Source organism: Glycine soja, chromosome 16 (genome assembly GCF_004193775.1).
Source record: "Glycine soja cultivar W05 chromosome 16, ASM419377v2, whole genome shotgun sequence".
In the NCBI taxonomy this organism is placed as follows: domain Eukaryota; kingdom Viridiplantae; phylum Streptophyta; class Magnoliopsida; order Fabales; family Fabaceae; genus Glycine; species Glycine soja.
Window position 1 is genome coordinate 797,050 of NC_041017.1, and position 21,962 is coordinate 819,011.

Consider the following 21,962-nt stretch of genomic DNA (forward strand, 5'->3'; position numbering starts at 1 on the left):
TTAAATTTCGTGTAGATTCTACGGCATAACCGCAGGCCTAATTCTGGTAGGAACATATTCGTTGACAACCTACAATCACGGGAAACCATTATTATTGATGACCTAATTTTGCAACTTAATAATTGCCCACTTGGTTTTGAACAACACATAAAATAATTCTGACATATGACAAAGAAATGAATGGTTCATGAGGCCACTTTTTTATAATTTTAATTAGCTCATTAAATTAATTTCATCCTTAATTAGTGTGCGTAGAGCAATGTGAAGGGTATCCTTTTAAGTTTTAACTTATTCAAGAATTAGATAAACTACTTTCCCGGAAAGAGAGGAAAAATACACAATTGATGGGAGAGTTTGGACACTTGTTGGGGGTGGTTTAGGCTTTATTTTTTTCTGGAGGAAACTACCAAACCCTTTTCAAAGAATAAGACAGTCAATTTTTTTGAGGTAATATTAACTATCATCCTAGCTGGCCAGAGCATCCATTCATATATTGTTCCAAGTACACCAATATTGACAATAGTAATACAACCATTGGTCTCAATAGTCAACTGTATAGTAGCCTCTCATTGCAACGTAATACATCAAGTGAAAGTGGAGAACCTAATTATTTTGCTTCACACCTTCTCCAAAACTAGAAAAGTTAAGTTCTACGCTTTTTAAAAGAAAAACAAATGCTTAAAACAATTTTATTTTGAGGGAAATTTCTATACACATGACTTTGTTTATACGATCAATCAATTAGAAATTATGTTAGGTATGATTTAAGATAATTACAGAATTATAAAAGTGCACAAAATTACCGTGCATAACACTATGTAATGCATTTTAGTGCTTTGAAATTAAATTATTTTACTTTATCTTATTTTTTGTATTTGAATTTAGCTTCTCCACAAATACTAATATTTTTCTAGCAAAATGTATCACTTTTGATGTTCAACAAAGCTTACCAAACGTCCAACTTCTACAAGCATATTCGTTACAGAATCCAACAAAGTGGCAGATGTGATTTAATAATTCATATAAATCTTTCAAACAGCAAGAGATGACTGATTTCTTCTTCAGGAGTATAATGTTATTTTATGTGATAAAGTTTATCTCAGGACACACAAGTAATAACATGATGATATGTTCATTGAAAATTGGTGTCATTTGGATCTATGTGGGGGCTGCTGCTGCAGATCATCATAGAAACAAAACCAAGCTCCAACTGACACGTCAGTCCTTGTGTTCCAGAATGTTCTGTCTAATAGAATCACACAACAGCAATTCTATCTGGCATTCGTTTTGTAGTGCTTATTTGATTAACACTCATCATCATAAACAGTTTCATATATCGTAACATACAATTGATTATTAATTTTTAGTTAAATACTATATGTTTTATTTTTTAATCGCTTGGAATAGTTCAGAAATAATTTTACTAAAATGTAAATGAGACTAGAGCTTTGTTGTCATCACACTGATGTGTGGCGCCAGAAAGATCTAAAGGGAGCACACTGAAGAAAATCACAAATGGATGAGACCATCCAACGACTTTGCATTCCTAAGGCATAATAGTCATTCATTCCTATGGCCCTTGGTCCCTCTTTCTACAATACTAGCCACCCATCTACTTTTGTTTCCATGTCACGGTTCTATTTACAGCTTGTTACAATGTTACCATTTTTAAAGGGAAAGGGTATTATATTCAATGCTGAGGTGCCATAAAGAGAACGAAAGTAAAAGAACTTTGATAAGTTTGTCACATATGGAAAGGGAGGACTAGTCAATGAAATAAAAGTATTAATAGTTTTTAGAATTTAATGATGAAGATATTTTTATATTGTTATCTAATCATAAATACTTTTAAGATAATTATATAAAATTTAAATTTATAATAAATAGTAGTTTCTGATTAAATAACATTATAAAACTATTTTACATTTAAGTGCATATTTATTTTTCTCTATTTTATGCAAAACTTAGCACACACAGTATCAGCTTCAGGTTTATAAACACTAGAGATATTCATGACTGTTTCAACATCCAACCACCCAACCCTTTTTCAGTGTCTTGTGTAGTTGTGTAATTGACTCACAATTAAATGAATGTTAGAAGCTACTGTGCATTGCACTAAAAGTAGACCAGTCAATTTTATTTTTCACCAATGATTAGTTTTTTAAGCCAGTTTGGAGAAGTAGAACTCAATTATTGGTGTCTTTATTTTTCTTTTTCACTTTAAATAACCCCAACTGATTCCAACCAAGTTTAATGAATTTGAGTACAGACAAGATTAGTTGATATCCATGATCAAATTTTGAGACTTTGCAGGGTTCAACAATAGGGGCAGCATTGTCCCATCTTCTCTTCTCAACTGCACCAATTGTGAAATGTGACATGTTTGTCTTCAGTTATTATGAACATTATTATCTTATTTCAAACAAATAAATGGAATAGAAAACAAGGTAACTGGTATTATGAGTGAAGCAAAATTCTTGACCAAATTATGTTCAAATTTTCTAACAAAGTGATTGAAAATTCTGTACTGGACAAAACTACAATTGAACATCTAAATTTTTTGCAGCTCATGTTTTTTCTGTCCTTATTTCTGCTTCCTGCTTCCATTTTGATCCAACTAAATACACAAGTATTCTCTTCATCACAACCCTTCAGAGAGAGTAGGGAAACAGCTCTCAGATCTTGTAAGCACAGAAACATGAATTTTTGTGATAGTCTTGGTTGGACTATTTGGTGTGGACCTAACTCTAGGAGAATCCAAAGTCCTTCTAAGAATCTGTCTCATAGCTGATATCAAGTGCACTGTTGGATTTGGAGGAGGCCCTGATGATGCCTTGAACTTTTTGCAGAAGTTCATATGCTTAGCCATTGCTTCTTCTGTGCTAACAAGCCTCTCAGACCTTACAATTTCATCCTTAACAGCCTCAGCACACAACCCACAAACCCATTTTCCGAAATACCTCTCTCTGATTCTTTCTATATAGGCTGGGGTGCACTCTTCTGTTAGTCCACAACAGTCACACACAGCAAATTCAACTTCACTTTGTGCAACTAGTATGCTAGCTGCTGCTGCTGCTGATTGAGTTTCTGGTGCCGATATCACCATAGGGTCAATGATCATAGGTGCAGACATTGCCAACCACCCTGTCAAGAAAACCATCAACACCAAACATGTTAATAATTTAATATCCTTCTGTTAATATTTAACATACGAAAGATTAAAGAAAAATATTCAAGGATATGCTTCAATAGACATGCATACATACATAAATGCATAAGGCTTTCACAAGATCAATAAATCTATTGGTTCTTCTATTGAAGAAACAATGAAGTGTTTCAGCCAATGAAGAAATCAAGAAAAGAAAAAAAAAATCCAACCAAGCTCTTTTCCCTTTTAAGTTTATGGCAAAACTTATTTTTGTTGAATGTAACACTAGCAAGGGAAGTTATAAGAATAAAACAAGGGAAATTGAACAAAAGTCATGATAAAATTGTATAAGCAAACAAAAACTGAAGATGAAATTTGATGAGATTATTACCAGCAGAAGCAGATCAAAATAAATCAAATCAACAGTTTGTTAATCTTTTTTTTTTTTTCTCTAATCCTGCTTGCTGGGTAGGTATTCTTCTCCTCTTCTTCTTATCTCTCCTTCTCCCACTCTCCTTCCTCAATTTTTTTTTCAGGGAACAATAATATCTCAGACATGAAAACCATTTCAAAGAAACTTAAAACAAAACAACAACCTTTTGCTTTCTTCAACCTCCTTCAAAAAATTAAACAAAGATTTGTTCTTCTTTTTTTTTTGAGAAAAAAGAAGATAATTTGAAGAAACCCAAATCTTATGTGAGCAAACAAAGGGATTTTATTTGGCTTCTGCACGGGATCTGCACTACTTGGCTATATATGAATAGTGGGGAAGGAGAGAGAGAAAGAGAAAGGCACTTTCTAGAGAGAGAAAAAAAGAGGTGAGAGAAAAAACATCAATGATTGAGACTTTAAGGTGGACTATGGTATAATCCACGTCGACACATTTTTATTGAATGTGTGAATGTTTGGCCATTGATGATTGGATTGCCAGCTGAGCATTATGATTTCGTGAGTCTCTTCTTACCAATATGTGTTGGTCTCCACTTTCAAAAAATAATTATTCACACACTTATATAAATGTTGTTTTACAAGAGTCTAATCTTAAACAAATAAATTTCTCAAATTTTATTTCAACAATCCTATTTAGGATTTTTGACTTTTGCTTTTGAGATTCTGAGATATCTTATTAGTTTTAATTCTTTGATCAATTATAAATCTAATAATTAGACTGAAATATTATTATACTTATATTTTTTTTCTTTTAAAAATATATTGTGAGTATAGAATTCAGATTTTCTCACAAATTCAGCTAGTGTGCTGCCAACTAAGTATACTCACCGAGTAAATTCTTTAGTTATTCTTTAAATTTTAATAATAGTATTATATTAATTTGAATGAAATTAAACTCAAATTTAAAATTTTGAATTCGGACATTGTTAATGAAAAAATGGTAGTTATAAAAAAAATGTACTAAAAGTTGACAGTTGAGTAAGTTTTTCAATAGACTAGATACTTTTCAATAATAATAAATTAAATTGTTAATAGAGAAAAATTATCTATTTTAGTTATTATAAATCTCGATCATTCATTAATTCTTTTAAAGTTTAATTTGTAACTATAAAAACACAGTAAATTTCTTCACTAGCAAGTTATTTTATTTTTTGTAATTTATTTACTATGTTAAGCATTTGTTATTTACAAGTTGTTTTATTTATTGTTTGAAAAGGTAATTTGTAAAAATAAAATAACAAATGGACGAAATTAAAGGTAAATAAATGGTTGTATTTTGTTTTGTTTCAATGGTAACTTAATCTAACCCTTTTTAGGATAATTTGTTGTAACTTAATAAAATGGACTATTTGCAAAATGGGTAAAACAATAAAAATTAAGGATTAATTGGAATGAAAATAAAGTTTAAATTTTTTATTTAAAAAATAAAATAGATAGTTTTTAAAGACCAATTGAATTGAAATGAAATGAAATTTTAAGATCTCTATTTATAAAAGAGATACATTTTAAAGATAATTTGAAGAAAAAAAGTGTTTGTTTATGAAAGAGACAAATGAATTAAGCTTTTTATGGAGGCATGTTTTTCTCATGGGTGAAATGTTCCTCAACCAGGTCGTTGGTGGTGTGAATTCGCTATTTGGACAGACTCAAAATGTACTGTTGCAATTGAAGGAAGATAATTTTTATTATCTCTTTTCTTTAAGAAAATGTTTTTTTAATGCGCGTCAATATAAAAATAAAAATAATTAAAATATAAAAGTAGTTATACAGTATTCAATATGATATTAATTATTTTTAATATTAGAATTCTAACAATTTTTGTACGTCATAATATTTCTTCTCATTTATGAAGCAATACCTAAGTGACGCGTGAAATGTAAATCATGTAAGGAAGGTACATGCAGCTTGCAAGATTACCTCATAAAGTAGCCTCTTAATTTGAATTACAGCTTGTATTTATATGTACCATTACCGATTTGTTTTTTTCTTTTTCTTTTTCTTTTTCTTTAGAGAAACTAGTACTGATTAGGTCAGCATACCAGATATTAGATTTATAAGATAAGAGTCGCTTCATATATGATACTATATTAAACAATTTATACTCATCATAAAAAAATTAAACAAACTATACTTGACCTTTTTGCATTTTTTTGGAAGTTTTGTGAAGGCGTTTTTGTTTATTTATTTATGGTATTGGTAGGTAGATATGAGCGCATACTTTGGAGATCCCCAAAACAAATACCCATTGGCTCAATTAATATGAATTTCATTGTTTTTATGTCCCTTTTACCAGCAGAAGTGATAAGACAATTTTTAATTGAACAATAGAGACAACGATGAACTGTATCAGTTTTTGTATTTTTCTCAAGCTAGATCATTCTTTTTTTCTCCCGGAGGATTTGATATTCGTAAGTAACTCAATAACATTATATAAATATATAGAATTAAATATTGATTTAATTCTTAATTTTTAAGTGTCTAACTATTTATTGTGTCAATTATTTATATTAAAACTTGTAAAATTTAAATAATATTAAGAATATAATTAATTTAATCATTTATATATATATGTGTGTGTATTTAAAATATTTATAACATTAATAATCGAAGTAATAATATCTTTTAAAAAATAAATGTAAAATGTTGTATAAATATATATAGATTATATCATAAAGAACTTTCAGTCCTATAAAATATATATTTATAAGGTTCACCCAAAAAATATATATTGTTGTGTTTACGCTTTAGTCATCTAGATGTAACAATTATAAGGTTCACCCAAAAAATAAAAGCACTTGTAAGTAATTTGGTTTTTCTCATTGAGTAGTAATATATTACTATTATAATTTGCTTAATAATTAAAACGTACACTCATCATTTTATGTTTATGGTGTGCATGCACACCCTGAAATTATGGTGTATGAATTTCTTGTGCCCTTTTATTAATAAATAGTATATTTGTTTGCCGATCGAAAAAAAATACCAGGTCCTCCAAGTAGCAAAGTTCTCAAGCTTGGATAACAATATCCACTCCTAAAATGAAATTTAATCAATATATTTCTGGGATTGATTTAGCGTATCTTGATAATGTTGGACAAGATTGACTCAATATGCTACGAAGGAGAGAATAAGGGGACTTATAATACACTTTACTTTAGCAAAATACAAGGTACGATAATATTATTTTAGAAAAAAATACTTTAATTTTATATCGCTCAAGCTGCTTGACAATAAAGGGAACCACATAAAGAGGAAAGTGAAAGGAGAATTATTCTTGTGGCTAATTATGTGGAGGTTCTCCATATATGGCGTTTCTAGCGAGCTATTCTGATTCCCAAGTGTGACAACTATAAAGTTGAAGCACATATGCTTGATATGCATGCACACACGTCGAACAAAACCCTAAATAATGTTCACTTTTTTCTTCCGAGAAGAGTTAGTTTTGTTTTTATTAGATGATTATATATTGTAATAACACAACAAGAGAAAGTAGATCATATATATGAATGAGGGGGCAATATTGGACAGGTGAAATTTCCACGCCTTTAATAATTGGTTGGGTTTGTTTGCAACCACTTGTTTCATGGACCCCACTTCCATTTCCCATTATTAAAGATATCAGAACTAACACAAACAAATGAATATGACACCAATGGAATTGGGTACGTGTGTTTGGAGGAGCCAGCTACAAAAATAATTTTGAATGAAATTCATTTTTTTATAAATAATATGATTTATGTTTAAATATTTTTATTATCAAAATATGTTAATGATAATATGTATTATAAAATATTTTATTCAACGCAAAAGTATCTAAAGTTATTTTATGTTAGATTCAATTGTGGATTTGGAATTAATTTTTTAAGGTGTAAAAATTTATCTAAAGTTATGTTAATTAGTACTTCAAGGTGATTATAAATTTAAAAAATAAAAAAATTTAATATGAAACCAAAGACACACTTTATATGGTTAAAGGAATTATTCTTTTACAACTCAATAAACTAAAATTTAAATTTTTATTAAAAAAATATTTATATTTAGTGTTTGACGGTGATTAGCTTCAACAGGATAAACTTTAAAGAAACATATTGATAGGAAAGAAGAAGAATAAAATACAATAGAAACACATTTGATTGAATTTTCTACTCACTCATATCATACGTGACTGAAGTTCCATTTTCAAACTTCTTCTCTTAAGAAGTAATACGTAAATTTCACTATAAATCATAAATCTTCAGTTAGATTAGTGTAGTTTTTCTGACTGTACAAGGGGCATATATTCTTCTAATCCAAACTTTTTGTATTAAAAAAAAATATACAAGGAGAGATTCGAGAGAGAGAGAAATGGAGAAAGAGATATATATTATATATATATCCTCATGCATCTGAATTCCATTATGAAAAGAAATCCTCACCCACAGAAGGTCACAGTCAAACCCCAAATTGCAGTAGGTTCTGTGCTGAAAAACAGCAAATTTAATGAGTGGACCAAACATTGGCATGCCAATGAGAGGTGACTGTGTGACATATAATTGCTATTTGCACTAAGCAGCGGTTGTGATGGGGACTTGCACTTGGACACTGTGACACCCCCCTTTGCCCCTCTGAGGGACAAACCCACCTTGGAATTGTTCTAGTTATGTGGAGCTCTCATTTTCCACCAAACAGCCGCAGATATATATGCCACGCGCCTCTAATATGCATTAATTTTGTGGTGTGGGAACATCTAACATACTTCGCAATTTCACATGCTCAATACCAATATAGGGCATGTGAACCCATGCATCCTTGTTGTCTAGATCTTATTCAATGCCTACATGTATGTTTTTTACACGTCTTCTATATATTTAGGTCTATTTTTCTTCAATTCCTCAAAACAGTTACTTCTTAGTGTGGTTAAGGTGAACCTGAAAACTTTTATATTATAAATAATTATGAAAAAATATAACTGATGTGATTATAATTGCGGTTTTAATATGATTGTGAAGTGTCAAAAATATATTGGCATTATGACTACAATTTAAAACTATGGTGTGAATAACCAAAGATGGGTTATACATATGTAAAAAAGCGTGGAAAGTTATATTATTTTTTATCTAATATTACTTTTAACTCATTCATTTGCTTTTTAATGTAAAAAATAGCAATATTGTATAATAGTATAACCTGTATAATAGAATAACCAAAGATGGGTCTACTAGTAATATATTGAGTCACATATATAAACTAGAAATTATTATATGTTTTCTCTGTATATGTACGCTTGGATTAATTAGGTCAACTGAAACCAAATTTGCTTTTGGCTTTCAACAGATAATGACTATGGCAATTGGCAAATATCGTATGCAGCTAATGCTGTAATCGATGATTAACGGGAAATAATTTAATAGTAGTATCATCATGTCTTACGCCACACACTTATCATGTGTATGGTTAATTGATTGATCGTATCAAAATGAAAGTGATTAGTTAAACCAAAAGTAATTTTAGTTAATAATGTATACTTCGACGAGTTTGGTATATGCTTCAAATGTCAATGATATATAGTTTATTTTCCTTTCTGTTCAATTATATATATTTTTCCCCCATTTATTAGCAGGACTCTAGATGAAGACTGTATAAAAGGGTTTTGTTCAATCATTTTTATAATAATGTGTTTTTCAGATAATGAGTCAAACGTACTGTAAACGATAGGAAGGAACAATGCTGTACGAGAAAGAAGATAAGAGATAAAAGAGGATCGGTTCTTCTCGTAATATATCATAAAAAGTAATATATCGAAAGGCCGAAGGAGAAAAACCATATGAGCTAACACTTTTAGATCTGTTCATCTATTACTATGCTATAAAATATAAATTAGAGGAGATAAAATGTGCAAACTAGCCTAAATTTACTTGATGAAAGAATTTGAACTCAGACTGGGTCAGGTAGTTTACTTTGTCAACTCTATTATATATTAAAATATATATTTTACTTTTTCCACTTTCTTAATTAAACAATTTTAATATTCTCTATTATCCCACTTGCAGGAGTATTATACATACTGTAACGAAACTAGCCGAAAAAGTTTTCTCAATCATCTCAAACTATCACCCTTTTGTACTTATGTGTATATATATACTTATCTTCTTAACTTAGTCTATCCTTTTTAATTTTATTTCTATTTTCAAATTGAATTGAATTTCAATCATTTTTTTTAGAAGATATCATCGATAGATGAAAATAATCTTATATGACAATTTAAATTATTTATTATAAATTCAATATATTATTAATTTATATACTCAAACATATTCATTTATTATAAAATTTAATTATAGTATCATTTATATATTTTAAGAAATATTATTTTATTATGAATTCAAATTATAAAGTATAAAAATAAACTTAGCTTGTATCATGTGCAATGCTTAACCAGAATACTTAGTATATTACTAAAATCAAATACCCTCCATTTAAAAAAATAGATTAACAAAAAATTAATATCTTAAGAATTTAATTTAAATAAATTTATAATATATATTTTTATATTATAATCCAATCATAGATTATCATGTAAGATTTATTGACTTTTTGTAATAGTTACATTAAAAATTCATATTTAAAGTATTTTTGAATTTATTAACAGTGTATGAAAATTAAATTTATATTTCAATTTTAGTTTTTTTTATTAGTATTTATATCATTTTCTTAGTTTAAAATTATTTTTTTCTACCCTACTATTTGCTTATAATACTCCACTTTCAAACATAATGTTTAGAGAATTGAAAAAGAGCAACTAAAAGTTGGTTAGTGAAAATTATGAATTGTAGAAAAGACTTAGAAAAAGTATATATATTAGTGTTTGATTTTTTATACTGAAAGCTTCTTAGCGAAGCCATGGTTGCGCAAACAAAGTGACAAAGGTGATTCTTTATACTGTTCGTTCTTTCCTCTTTTGTACTCTCTTCCCTATTTGGCCAAAGCTATCCATCCGGGTGGGGAAAGGGAAAAGTTATCATTTGTGGTTTTCCTTTCTCAACACGTCTAAACAATAATTTAGGAAATTAAAATATCTAAATTTATCTTTGATTAACTAATTCGTCGAAAGAGAAAAAAAAATGTCAATTTCATTGCATATACATATAAAAATTATTTGATTTTTAAAACTAATAACTCAAATTTGTTACGCCGGGAGATGCTTAATTGCTTTTGGTTTTAGAAATGAGTCTCGTAACAAATTTGGATTTAGAAAAACACCAAATGAAATAATAACTAACAGAATCACATAACCACCAATTATTGGTATTATTTTAGCCTTGTTGTAGTATTTGCTTGTTACTTTAAAATGTTAAAAAAAAAAAAAAACTATACAGTACCTCAATCAATGACGAGGGATTTCAACTTAGCCTTGTTGGTATTATTTTAGCCTTGATGTAGTATTTGATTGTTACTTTAAAGTGTTAAAAAAGGAAGAAAGAAAAAAAAAAACTATCGAGTAATAAAATCAATGATGCATGAGGAATTTCAACTTATCTAGAAGTCAAGTTGAAATTAAATATGTAATTATCTTAAATATCTAAATTTTTTATCAATTGTCACTGTCTTATACCTGACCCGAGTAAATAAATTATTTTCTAAGATATATAATTGCATTAACTACTTAACAAAACTTTGTCACTCACTAATCCTATCCAATTATTCAACTTGAGCAACATCAAGTCTAGTAGAAGATATCTATAATCTATATATATATATATATATATATATAAAGCGATGCTAGAGATATAATTTGAAGTGCAGATCAGATAAACTGGACAGCGAAAAAAATAATACTAAATGATATAATACAGAAAAATACATTATGAACAATAAAGATTGAACATGGAGAGGACGAGGAGTAATGGATAAAAGCAAATGAAAAATTCTACAAATTTTAATTGATATATTAATTTCTGATAAATATGTAGTAATGTAGGTCGATCGTGTCGTCGATGAGAGTGCATGATTTTTGTATTTTTCCTGATGAAGAAGAAGCTCAATCACATGCAAATTAGAGTGTGGAAGAGAAAAATGGTGACAGCAGAAGTGATAACGATCTCTACAATACTCCTATTGTACGCTTCAATTCCTTCATGTTTGTGTCATAAATGGAGGACCTCTATTTGAGGAAAAATCTATAAAAACAAAACAATTTCTTCATATTTTTAATTATTTTCTCGTTCCAAAATTTGGAAGCATTAAATGGACGATATCATTAATAGTTGATGTCGACCATTACTAGTTCTCTACTAATTATATATATTAGTAGTATATTGTATGTACTTCATTTTTCCTTTAAACATGTATATGCATGATAGCTTCTCATTAATTCTGAAATGGTTTAATATGCGTCCAAACCTAAAAGTACGTAGTTGAGACATCGTTTTCTAAATGTAAAATCAGTTTAAGAACCCGATGGTAACATTTTCCATGTTCTATGAACTAGTACAATATTTTGAACTACTTTTCGATGATAAAGTAGTGGAAATAGTTTACTAAGATTTCAATAAAGAATTCTAAATCAATAGTTCAATACACTCTTCGCTTCACTTTAGCACGTTTTAATAAATTTTAATTTGTTCCAACAATTACCTTTTTAAATATTAATACACAATTAAATAATTTTTCATATTTATCCTTAATTTGGCCGGTGAATTTTGAACACTAATTATTTTTTCAGAATTTTTTTATTGTATCTTTCAATAAAAAAAATTGTTTTGGTGAATAAATTTTTAATAAAATTAGATTGCTCATTAAAATTATTAATGCTTTCTTAATCTTTATGTCAAAACTTGAATACAGGCAATTTTGTCGCAAGTTGGCTCAAGGTGGACCTTTTCTCCAATGTGTTTAATTAGTCCTAATTAATTAGAAGAATTCTTTCAAGTTTTGATGTGTGGACGTGAGACGGTTAATGCCACAAACTTTGCTTTGATTTAATAACCACACCCTTTACCTCAAATATATGCCATCCGTAATCGTGAAAACAGTTCATTGGAAAAATGAAAATTTTCAGATCATGGAGTACTCTCATCATGGATATTTTAGTTATCATTTATCAAATATTAATAATTTTTTTTACAAGAATCAAATATTAATGATCAATCATAATAAATATTTAAAAATTATGTTTTCATGAAATATATCAGCATATATCTAGTGGATATTTGACATTTATTATTGGATAAATAACTAAATCCTTCTTGAAAGGGCAAGACGTGAAAAATTGATATGTAAAAAATAAAAAATTTAAATTTAGTCCATCAATGTATAAAAAATATAAAAAATTAGTCATTTAATGCAAATTGGTCTCCAAATTTTATAACTTAATTTTAAATTAATTCTTAAAAAATATAATTTATTATCAAATTGATCATCCAATATTATAATTTAATGATAAGATGATTTCATAAATTTAACCGACTAATGTGTTTTATTTTTTTTTTACAAATTTAATAATTAAATTTACATTTTTTACTTTTTATAGATTAATTTATTACCACATTTGAGATAAATTTGATTATTTACCTTTATTATTTATATATGGTTAAAGGGAGAGTTGTTTTAAGACATAAGAATAACTTTTTAGGGATGATATTGTTTGAAATACTAAAATCAAGTATTTCACTTTTGGATGAATTTGAAATTAAGTGTAGTTAAAATATAATATTTTAAAGAATATTTTTAATATTTGTTCAATTCAGCAAAAATTAAACTACAAATAGTATTGAAAATGCGGTAGTTGTTATCGATAGCATTATTTTTTATATGTTTATCATTTGTTAATTTTGATTTGATTACTCCTGATAAAAATAATATGATGTAATTAATTTCCTTTGATAAAGATATAATCTCGAGAAGATATTGAAGATAATTATTGAATCAAAGTTTCTGTCGTATCAAGAGTCTTCTATTTAGTAGTACAAATAGACAAAGTGAATCAAATAACATTTATTTTCTCTATACATCTTTCTCCTCTCTCAACTCTTTCTCTCTACTTTATATAGCTTTTTTCATTTTTATTTGTATCATTTCATAATTCGTAAACAACATGCTCAAGTCTTTAACGATTTACTATTTTTTTTTTTCTTTTCAAGTATAAGCTTCAACCAATACAGGATAAATTTGATCAAGATGAAAAATTTGTCAAATGAGTAACATATTTATATTATTTTTATCAATATAATTTATGTCTCATTTTCTTTTATTCTTTTTTTCTTATTACTTTATAGTTTTTCTAGTATGAATATATTTATTTTATCCATTGAGATTTTAGTGTTGATTATTATTTACAAAATTATTTTATCTCATTGAATTTGCTAGTTTTGACAACAACTTAAAAATTTAAACTTTCAACGCAAAACAATTTTCCTTATCTATTGTTTAAATCAATAAATTGTGTTGCAGTTTGTGAAGAACTAAATCAATAGCTCTAAAGTTTCTGACATGAAATTGCAACTAATTTATGAGATCTACATAGTAAAGTATTATTGCTAGGTGTGAACTGCATCTGCAGCTATTATGAATTTCATTATCTCATTTTACTATCAACCAATAAATTTGTCTTGCTTAAACGGTCATTCAAGTTTCAATGCTCAGAAGCGATTGGGGCTGTGGTAGGGGTCACAATTTGAATCTTTGGTTAGTATGTCTCTTGAAACTCAAGATATTTTGAGTAAAAAACTTTTTAAGACTGAACAGAATGCACTTGTTCACTCACCTGGTCCAACTCCAACCTTTCTGTTACTAACTCCAACCATTCCCACCAAACTGATAATGATTAAGGGGAAACTAGCACGTTTTATAAATCAAAATAATGTGATGTAAGATACATAGAGTGCACCAAACATTCAATTCACAAAGACATTGATTCAGCAAAACATTTCTTCATTCAAATTACCACGAATCATTTTAACCTTTTACTGGTCAGTTTGCCACACTATTGCTATTTACATACAACTTGGATTGGGGAAGCATTTACAATTACTTTTCCCGGGCCGGCAGCATCAATGTTAAAAGTATCCAGGGATGATGAGTTGGTTCCATTTGATCATCAGTATATTAGGTGGCTGTAATCACCTTCTTTTGGGTTCCTTATTGCAGCATAACACAAAAACTGCAGTTCCTATGAAACTTGTTCCGAGATCAATGGGACAAAAAACACCCAATGACACGCAGTATGGCAAACATAAATCTAATTTTATCTGTCTTTGACTATAGCACTACCTCGTGTATTGTGACCCTCATTAGATTCTTCCTCGAGTTCTTTTATTAGCCTTTCAATCTGCCTTCTATAAACTGGCATGAAGTGATCACTGATCATTCTCTGTGAAAGTCTAAGTTTACTATATAGAGACCTTGAAGTTAGAAAAATCCCAATCTCAGTCTCATTTAGCTCGCTACTGTCTGAACTTGCAGAGGTTCGGCTACCATCACTTTCCTGCTCAGCAGTGTCAGAGTGGAGTGTAACAATGTGCATTATCTTTCCCGGAGGGAAAAATCTGTGGATTTCTTTTATTTCTGGTGCAGAGCTCTGGATTTGCCCTACTTCCTCTGCTATGGCTGCTTCCTCTTTCCTTATCTCCTTTGCAACATCAGTCTCCTCACCTTCAGGTCTATCATACAGCTCATGTTCCAGTTGATGCCACAACTCCACTTCACTCATCTGATCCTCATATCTGTCACGGTCCATCATGTTCAGACTGTCATCATGATCAACATCCACCTCAGTATCAGAACTACTTCCATTGCCACATTCAATCTCAGAAGACCACTCTTCTATAGATGAAGATACAGGAAGGTTCATATTCTTTGCATTAATCGCCTTTGTGGGAGAACCAAGAAGGGGATCGGAACTTTCAATGTTGGTAGAGGAAGAGGATGTAGGGGAACTTCCCCCATCTCTGGAGTAATGAGCACTCATGACTCTGCGACGAGGTCCCATGCATGACCAAGAGGACAAATTAAGGTTTGGACGTGCCCATGCTGCTTGAGCCATACTCTTGGCCCTCTTCATCACAACCTGCAGTTTTTCAAAAGTCAGACATGGAGTAGCAGAAGTAGCACTAGTACTTCTTGCATGATCAGATTGAACACGTCAACCCCAACCTTAGAAGAGAACTAACAAGATTAATACAATTTTTCCAAGTTAGGCTTATGATCAAAAGCATAATAAATAATACTTGCTTTTTTTACTACTGGATTGCAACACCAATAAATTTTGTTGTTCAACACAAGAAAGACAACCAAACAAAAAGACTTTTCTTTTTAATTTCCAACAATGAATAGTTTATTGTGCCCTGCTTTCGGAGACAATACATAGTTGGATGATAAACAAAAAGTGAATTGATCTTTTACATAACAGAGGGTAAAAGGGTAAAGTACCTGAGTACCATTAGAAACTGGCTGCAAAATGGCCCCAGCCCCAGCAACTTTTGCTCTAGCAGTGGCAATCGATGGGAGGCGAGAACCTAATGCTGAAGCTGAACGATAGACAGTACTGAGTATTCTTGTTTGCTCAATTTGATTCCTCAAGTCATTTATCCATGCTGATGCTGTCACCTGAAAATTGGAAAAGTAATTTTAATACACAAATGAACTGCAAACATATTCATCATGCAAATGGCATTGTAGCAAGTTTATCGGTTTATCCAAGTCCCAATAAGGCAAGCAAACCAAATCAGGAGCATTATGGATTTCTGTGAAGGAATTTAACATCATGTGAGAGTAATGTTGAATCTCTATAACTTCATGTGAGAGTAGGGACATTTATATGACTGCTTTCTAAAACATCCCACAATTCCTTTAATACAGTTTGAAGAACCTAAAATAGTTCATGACCATAAATAAGTCTTAAATCCACCAAATAATTTATGTAATTGAGACTGCAAGTCCTAATTACTTAAATTACACTCTCCCCCAGCAAATCTTGCACAAATATCATCAATATTGGTCAATAAATCAAGACTACAACAACATTTTCCAATACACAATGCAAAGGATCACAACCTCAGAACGCAAGTCATCTACAGAAGCAGCTGAGAATGTAGGTACCAAATCAGCTCCATTTATAATAGAAGTAATAAAACTATCGCCTGACTCTGCCAACTCCCATGTCATACAAGCAGCTGCAAGAGTAACAAGATGTCAGGTTCAAAAGACTTCTTGTGTAAATCAGTATCAGTCCCAAAGTGCTCTAGGATTACTACACTTTCACTTCGAAAACAAAAATGCAGAATCATATTGACAAAAAGAATATCATAATATAAATTACAAAGACTGACCTGGAGCAAATGTAACACATGTAGCGACGGACAGTTCCTTTCTCTCTCTCAACACATAAGTTAGAATTGCTGCAGTTCCTCCACCCAAAGAGTGCCCTACAATCTATGTAAAAGACTCTTAGAAAGTAATCCAGAAAAGTACAGAAACATCTACTAACTATTCAAACCTTATGAGTTATGATTCAATATAGAATAACAAACGCCAGAAAAGAGAAATTAAGTAGCCAAACAGCATATTTACAAACTGAATGATTTCAAGATCTAATAAAACTTTTGTTGTCAAATTCAAGATTAACGAAAATAAGAAAAACCATGATGACTACAATCTACTAGCTATGCATGCTTGATTACAATATTAAAAAAATGATATTATGGTCTAACAGGCAAGTGTTTCAAAAGGATTATTTAGTCAAAGAGCAGGGGATATTATAAAAAGAAACATCTTTACCTTAACATTATAGTCAGGGTAGTGACCAAGTGCTTCAAGGAGACAAGGAGTTGCGAGCTTTGCAATCCATCGAGCAGCAGCAACCATTCCACAATGTGCATAACCTAAAACCAAATCACTGACACCCCCCTGATTAACAACAGTGTGATGAAATGGTACCACATTTCCTGTAACAGCTGTTAGAGTATCCTTGATACTATGTGTGCCACGAATCAATAACAAAAGGCATTTCATCTCATGATCAGCTATTATTGTAAAAGCTGGTTTCAAAATCTGCACAACCAATGAAAAGACAAGTTTAAACATACATTGTCTTTACTGAATGCTTACTGAAATGGTAGCAAGTATTACTTATTCATCTGATTCAATTGAGCCACCCCACACCCCTCCAAAAAGAGAAAGAAAGAAAAACTCACAAAAATGTACTAAAAGTGAAGCAAAAAGAAGGCATCTATCATCAATTTTTTATCCCATATTTTATCAGTCTAAATAAAACAACATCCTCTGTTGCTTTCAGCCTTCCATCCTTCCTCAAAAGAGAATGTGTGTTAATAACTATCAATGACTTAGTCAACACAGTACAGATATTGAATTATTATCATTTTTTCCTAAAATTCAAACAAGACTTACTCCTGCTTTGGCTTCTCGAAGGAGAACGTTTTCTTCACTGTAGCCAGTTTCTTCTAAAAACAAGGGAAAGGGCTTCTTCGAAAAGTGCCAACACAATGTCAACAAGTTTAAGAGATACTTAAGTTCAGCAGTAATCTCAGATCCTTTCAGCTGTACACTGTCCGTACCACAAAATTCACTGTCAACATGATAGTTTCCCTGCAAAGTAAAATCTACAAACTAAGTCACTTAAATAAAATAAAAAAGGAAGCATCAAAACCACAAACTACATTTTTCATGTTAACTACAGATAATGTTCTGTGAGTATCAATAGTCTAGTATCTTAGCGTCCATTTGGATTAGACAGTAAAAAATTGACTTTAGAATTTTGAATTTGCTAGATATTATACAGTACAACTACTTTTTAATTATAATTGTTGGGATACATTTACAAAACTACAGGGTCCAACTTGGCAATTTATTTTTGAGTATTGCTGACCTTGTTTGAAAAACTAGTAGGTCTTAGTTCTTAATAAAATTGGATTGATAGTATATGGCACAAAATCCAAACAAATATGGCTTTAATGTCCAACCATAAGCATTGAAAAAGAAGATACATGATTAAACTCAAACTGCAGCTTAATATGAACAAATTAAACTGGCACAAAACCAATATTACAGAGCAACTTCTCATCTATTTATGTTGAGCTGAGATGAAGAAATTAAGTAGTCCAGGATGTCATGAAACTGATCTACCTTAAAAAATGCTTAATATATGATTTAAATCAAAATCAAATATATAAAGTAGCACAGGTCATGTGAACAATCTTGTGAGGATTCATTTTGTAGAGAATAGTCTGATTTCTAAGCTACCTTAGCCATATTACTCTCCTAGAAAGTATAAACAGAAATCATATCATGTAAATCATAAAATCCAAGAATAATCTAATATGTCAACTTCAAAGTGATCATGATTAACAAGTAACAAAAGAAGTTCAAATATTGCAAGTCATGATCCCAAACCACTGCTGTGATGTTGAGAAGGCTTAAAAAGCAAAACAAAAACAACACCCATGAAAAAAAGATCCTATCACATGTAAGGAACACTTAAGAGTTAATATAAATTATAACTGCTCTCCAAATGTGGGATTATTTCTTTAACGACCATAATTTTTTTTATTGAGATGGAAAGCATTAAACTGGTCTTCCAACCATTTAATCATCAACAATTTTATTTACACATGAAAAAGTTCACCTAACTCGCATAACTTCCATGACCATTGTCCATTTTACTTTCTCTATATTTCTCTCTCTTTCATTCATCAATGTCAGTGACGGGCAATCCTTTAGGTGAATTATGTGAGTTGCACATTAAGTGCAGGTTGCAACTACCATTTCAGATCAATTATAGGTCTACCTGAAAAATATGCACCTGGCTTCCACACTAAATACTGATTCTATATTCTACTTACTACTTAAATGTGTCCAAAGTTACAGATAGATAAAAAAACGACACAGCTTTCCGGCATTTTCAGTTGCTTCAAATCAGGGCAACAATAAAGAACCAAAATCTACTCGTTGTCATTACCTGCCGCTTTAGAAGAAAGCTGATGCCAAACGCCAAATCCCCAATTGGCCATTTCCCAAGTGTCTCCGAATACGTGAACCTGAGAGTCTCTGACAATGTTGAAATTGTCTCCAACCATGTTGCAGGGGCTTGGATTAACCGATGAGAAACACGGCCAATACCTAATGGCGTATCAGTGGGCGTATCACTCCCATTTTCTTCACCATCTTCGTCGATTGCATCGTGAGTCTGCAATTTCCGATTCAATGTGTAGTACAAAAGGGCAGCTGCACCTGCTGCAGTAGCCATGGTTGCAGTTGCCATGATACTATCCCTATAACAACAAAATCCCAAAAAAAAAAAAAAAAAGCTTCATCAGAAAAGGATTCACAACAGAAAACAGTGATACAATTTCCAAATGTAAACCAACTTCAAATCCTTTATTTTCTATTTATCCGTGAACAAATCAAAAGAAACAAACCAAAACAGTGTTTTTCATAGGGATCATCAACTATGGAACGCAAATTACGATAAGAGAACATAACAAAGCAAAAAAGATCAAAACTGGACGAAAAATTTTGGGCTTTTCTAGTTCGGTCAGAAGGAAATTTCCTTGTTGCCATTTAAAACATCAATTCATTCGATTGATCAATAAAAAAATCAGAAGAATAACGATCACATGAATTAAGAGAACAAATCGAAAATTAAGAGCAACCTGAAGAACATGAAGACACACCGAAACCCAAAACCCTAAAACTCCCAAATCAGAGAGAGAAAAAAATGATAAAAATAGAGAAAACTCTAAATGAGGAAAGAACGAACCTGAATAACGTGATTTTGGAAGAATTTGAAGGTGAAAAAAAAAATTGATTGGTTACGAAGGAACCATAGATTGTACCGAAGCCTCTTAATTCTTACGATGTCTGTTTTTATACTGTTACATAAAATAAATAAGCTTTGCGCAGTTTTCTTTGAACCTGGACGAAGCAACCAGAAATTAAGAATAGTTTTATTTGATTATTTATTTTTTACTCTATATAATAATAATAATAATAATAATGCGTTTAAGGGACACGCGGCGCGTGGAGATGGAGCGAAAAACAGACCACGTCAATGTAGTGTAAGTTGATAAGTTACACCACGAAAATTGACCCATTAATACTGGGTTTCTGAAATTTGATTATTTTGTTTTGATTTAGTCTCTTAACAAATTGGTAGTTAAAATTGTTATTAGAGGACCTGTTTAACAAATTGGTAGTTAAAACTTAAATTTGTTGTTAGAGGACCTGTTCAAAATATTGTTTCAAATTCGGGTTCCATGTTGCATTGTTTTAGCCAAATTTGGGTATATATGTTTCACTCACACCACCCTATTTGAGCTTATGCATGGCCAAATTTCTCTCTATTTTAATAACCATTGTTGCCTTCGTGTCCATTTGATTTAGTATAAAATTAAGTCTCGTAGAATAAAAAAAACTTTAAAAATTACAGTTAGTCTAAGAAATAAAAATGCTTATACAGTCAATTAATTAAAAAATCAAGTAGATATAATTTTTAAAATAATTACTATAACAATTAAAAATTTATCATATACTTAATTTGTGATTAAATAATCATTTAAAAAAATTGCATCATCTATGTATTTCAATCAAAATATTTTTTTTATAAATAATTGTATGTAAGATTTATTTTTTTAACAGTAATGGCATATGTTCAGCTCAAAAGAGAGAATAGGAGGAAAAAAATACTAATAATACATAAGCTGGCATTTTAGTTTGAATTGTGTGTTGTTTTACACCAGTTTGAATTGTGTTATTCACACAATAGTTTACATAATTAATATTTTTTTATTTATCCTCCCCTATCATAATATTTATTACGTTTTATAATTCTTTTTCTTTTGGTCACGATCACAAATATTGATATCCTCCAATTAAGTCAATTTATTTTAATTAAAATAGTATTTCAGTCGTAACTTTATATTTAAATCGGGAATCAAACTCTAAACTTTCATTAAGAGTTCAAGTGTCAAGCCAACTGGAATAAGTTTTGCCAAATTTGTACTTTGAATAATAGATTTCAATCTAAAAAGTTTGAGTAAATAAAAAATAGCTGGTATGGTGTGCATGGCATGGAACCTTCGGTTACCACACTCAGTGGTGTGAGGGTTGCAATGGAAGAAACTGCACACCATCCCTTGGGCCAGAGAGAAGAGAGAAGAGAAAAGAGAAAAGTATTGTGCTTAACTTCCTTCATGACATAGTGCACAAAGTGATTAGCAAAACTATCTAAAACTAAAGCACCTTGTTTCATCCCAATTTTGGCTGGAGTTATATATAGGTGGTGCTGTATTTCTTCTTATTTCAAGCATGAGCGTATATATCTTATGCCTTTGAGCTATATTTCAAATGCTCATGTGTATGATTTCTGCCTAAG

The 21,962-nt window shown here is 30.3% G+C and overlaps 2 protein-coding genes across 4 annotated transcripts; both read right to left on the bottom strand.

The window, feature by feature from the left end:
• Positions 1–2,431: 2,431 nt before the first annotated feature.
• Positions 2,432–3,957, bottom strand: LOC114389119. Its single transcript, XM_028349719.1, has 2 exons — positions 3,540–3,957; positions 2,432–3,144 (listed from the first exon to the last, which is right to left on the bottom strand). The coding sequence occupies exon 2, from the start codon at positions 3,131–3,133 to the stop codon at positions 2,642–2,644; it is 492 nt and encodes a 163-aa protein (XP_028205520.1). The 5' UTR covers positions 3,134–3,144; positions 3,540–3,957; the 3' UTR covers positions 2,432–2,641.
• Positions 3,958–14,399: 10,442 nt separating this feature from the next.
• Positions 14,400–20,499, bottom strand: LOC114390808. Of its 3 annotated transcripts, none has more exons than XM_028351694.1 (8): positions 20,349–20,499; positions 19,548–19,860; positions 17,981–18,178; positions 17,351–17,623; positions 16,903–17,005; positions 16,628–16,746; positions 16,004–16,180; positions 14,400–15,641 (listed from the first exon to the last, which is right to left on the bottom strand). In XM_028351694.1, the coding sequence occupies exons 2-8, from the start codon at positions 19,848–19,850 to the stop codon at positions 14,820–14,822; spliced, it is 1,995 nt and encodes a 664-aa protein (XP_028207495.1). In that variant the 5' UTR covers positions 19,851–19,860; positions 20,349–20,499; the 3' UTR covers positions 14,400–14,819. The 3 variants fall into 3 exon arrangements, with proteins under 3 accessions (XP_028207495.1, XP_028207494.1, XP_028207497.1); XM_028351693.1 differs by lacking the exon at positions 20,349–20,499 and adding an exon at positions 20,242–20,294; XM_028351696.1 differs by lacking the exon at positions 20,349–20,499 and having other exon boundaries at positions 17,981–18,192; positions 19,548–19,851.
• Positions 20,500–21,962: the final 1,463 nt, after the last annotated feature.

Bases quoted from the DNA above. Each gene is read 5' to 3' on its own strand.
- LOC114390808 (XM_028351693.1), bottom strand. The intron at 16,747-16,902 runs GTCAGTCTTTGT...TTACTCTTGCAG, and splicing joins ATGTGTTACATTTGCTCCAG to CTGCTTGTATGACATGGGAG. The intron at 16,181-16,627 runs GTTGTGATCCTT...TCCAATTTTCAG, and splicing joins TAGATGACTTGCGTTCTGAG to GTGACAGCATCAGCATGGAT.
- LOC114389119 (XM_028349719.1), bottom strand. From the start codon at position 3,133: ATGTCTGCACCTATGATCATTGACCCTATGGTGATATCGGCACCAGAA.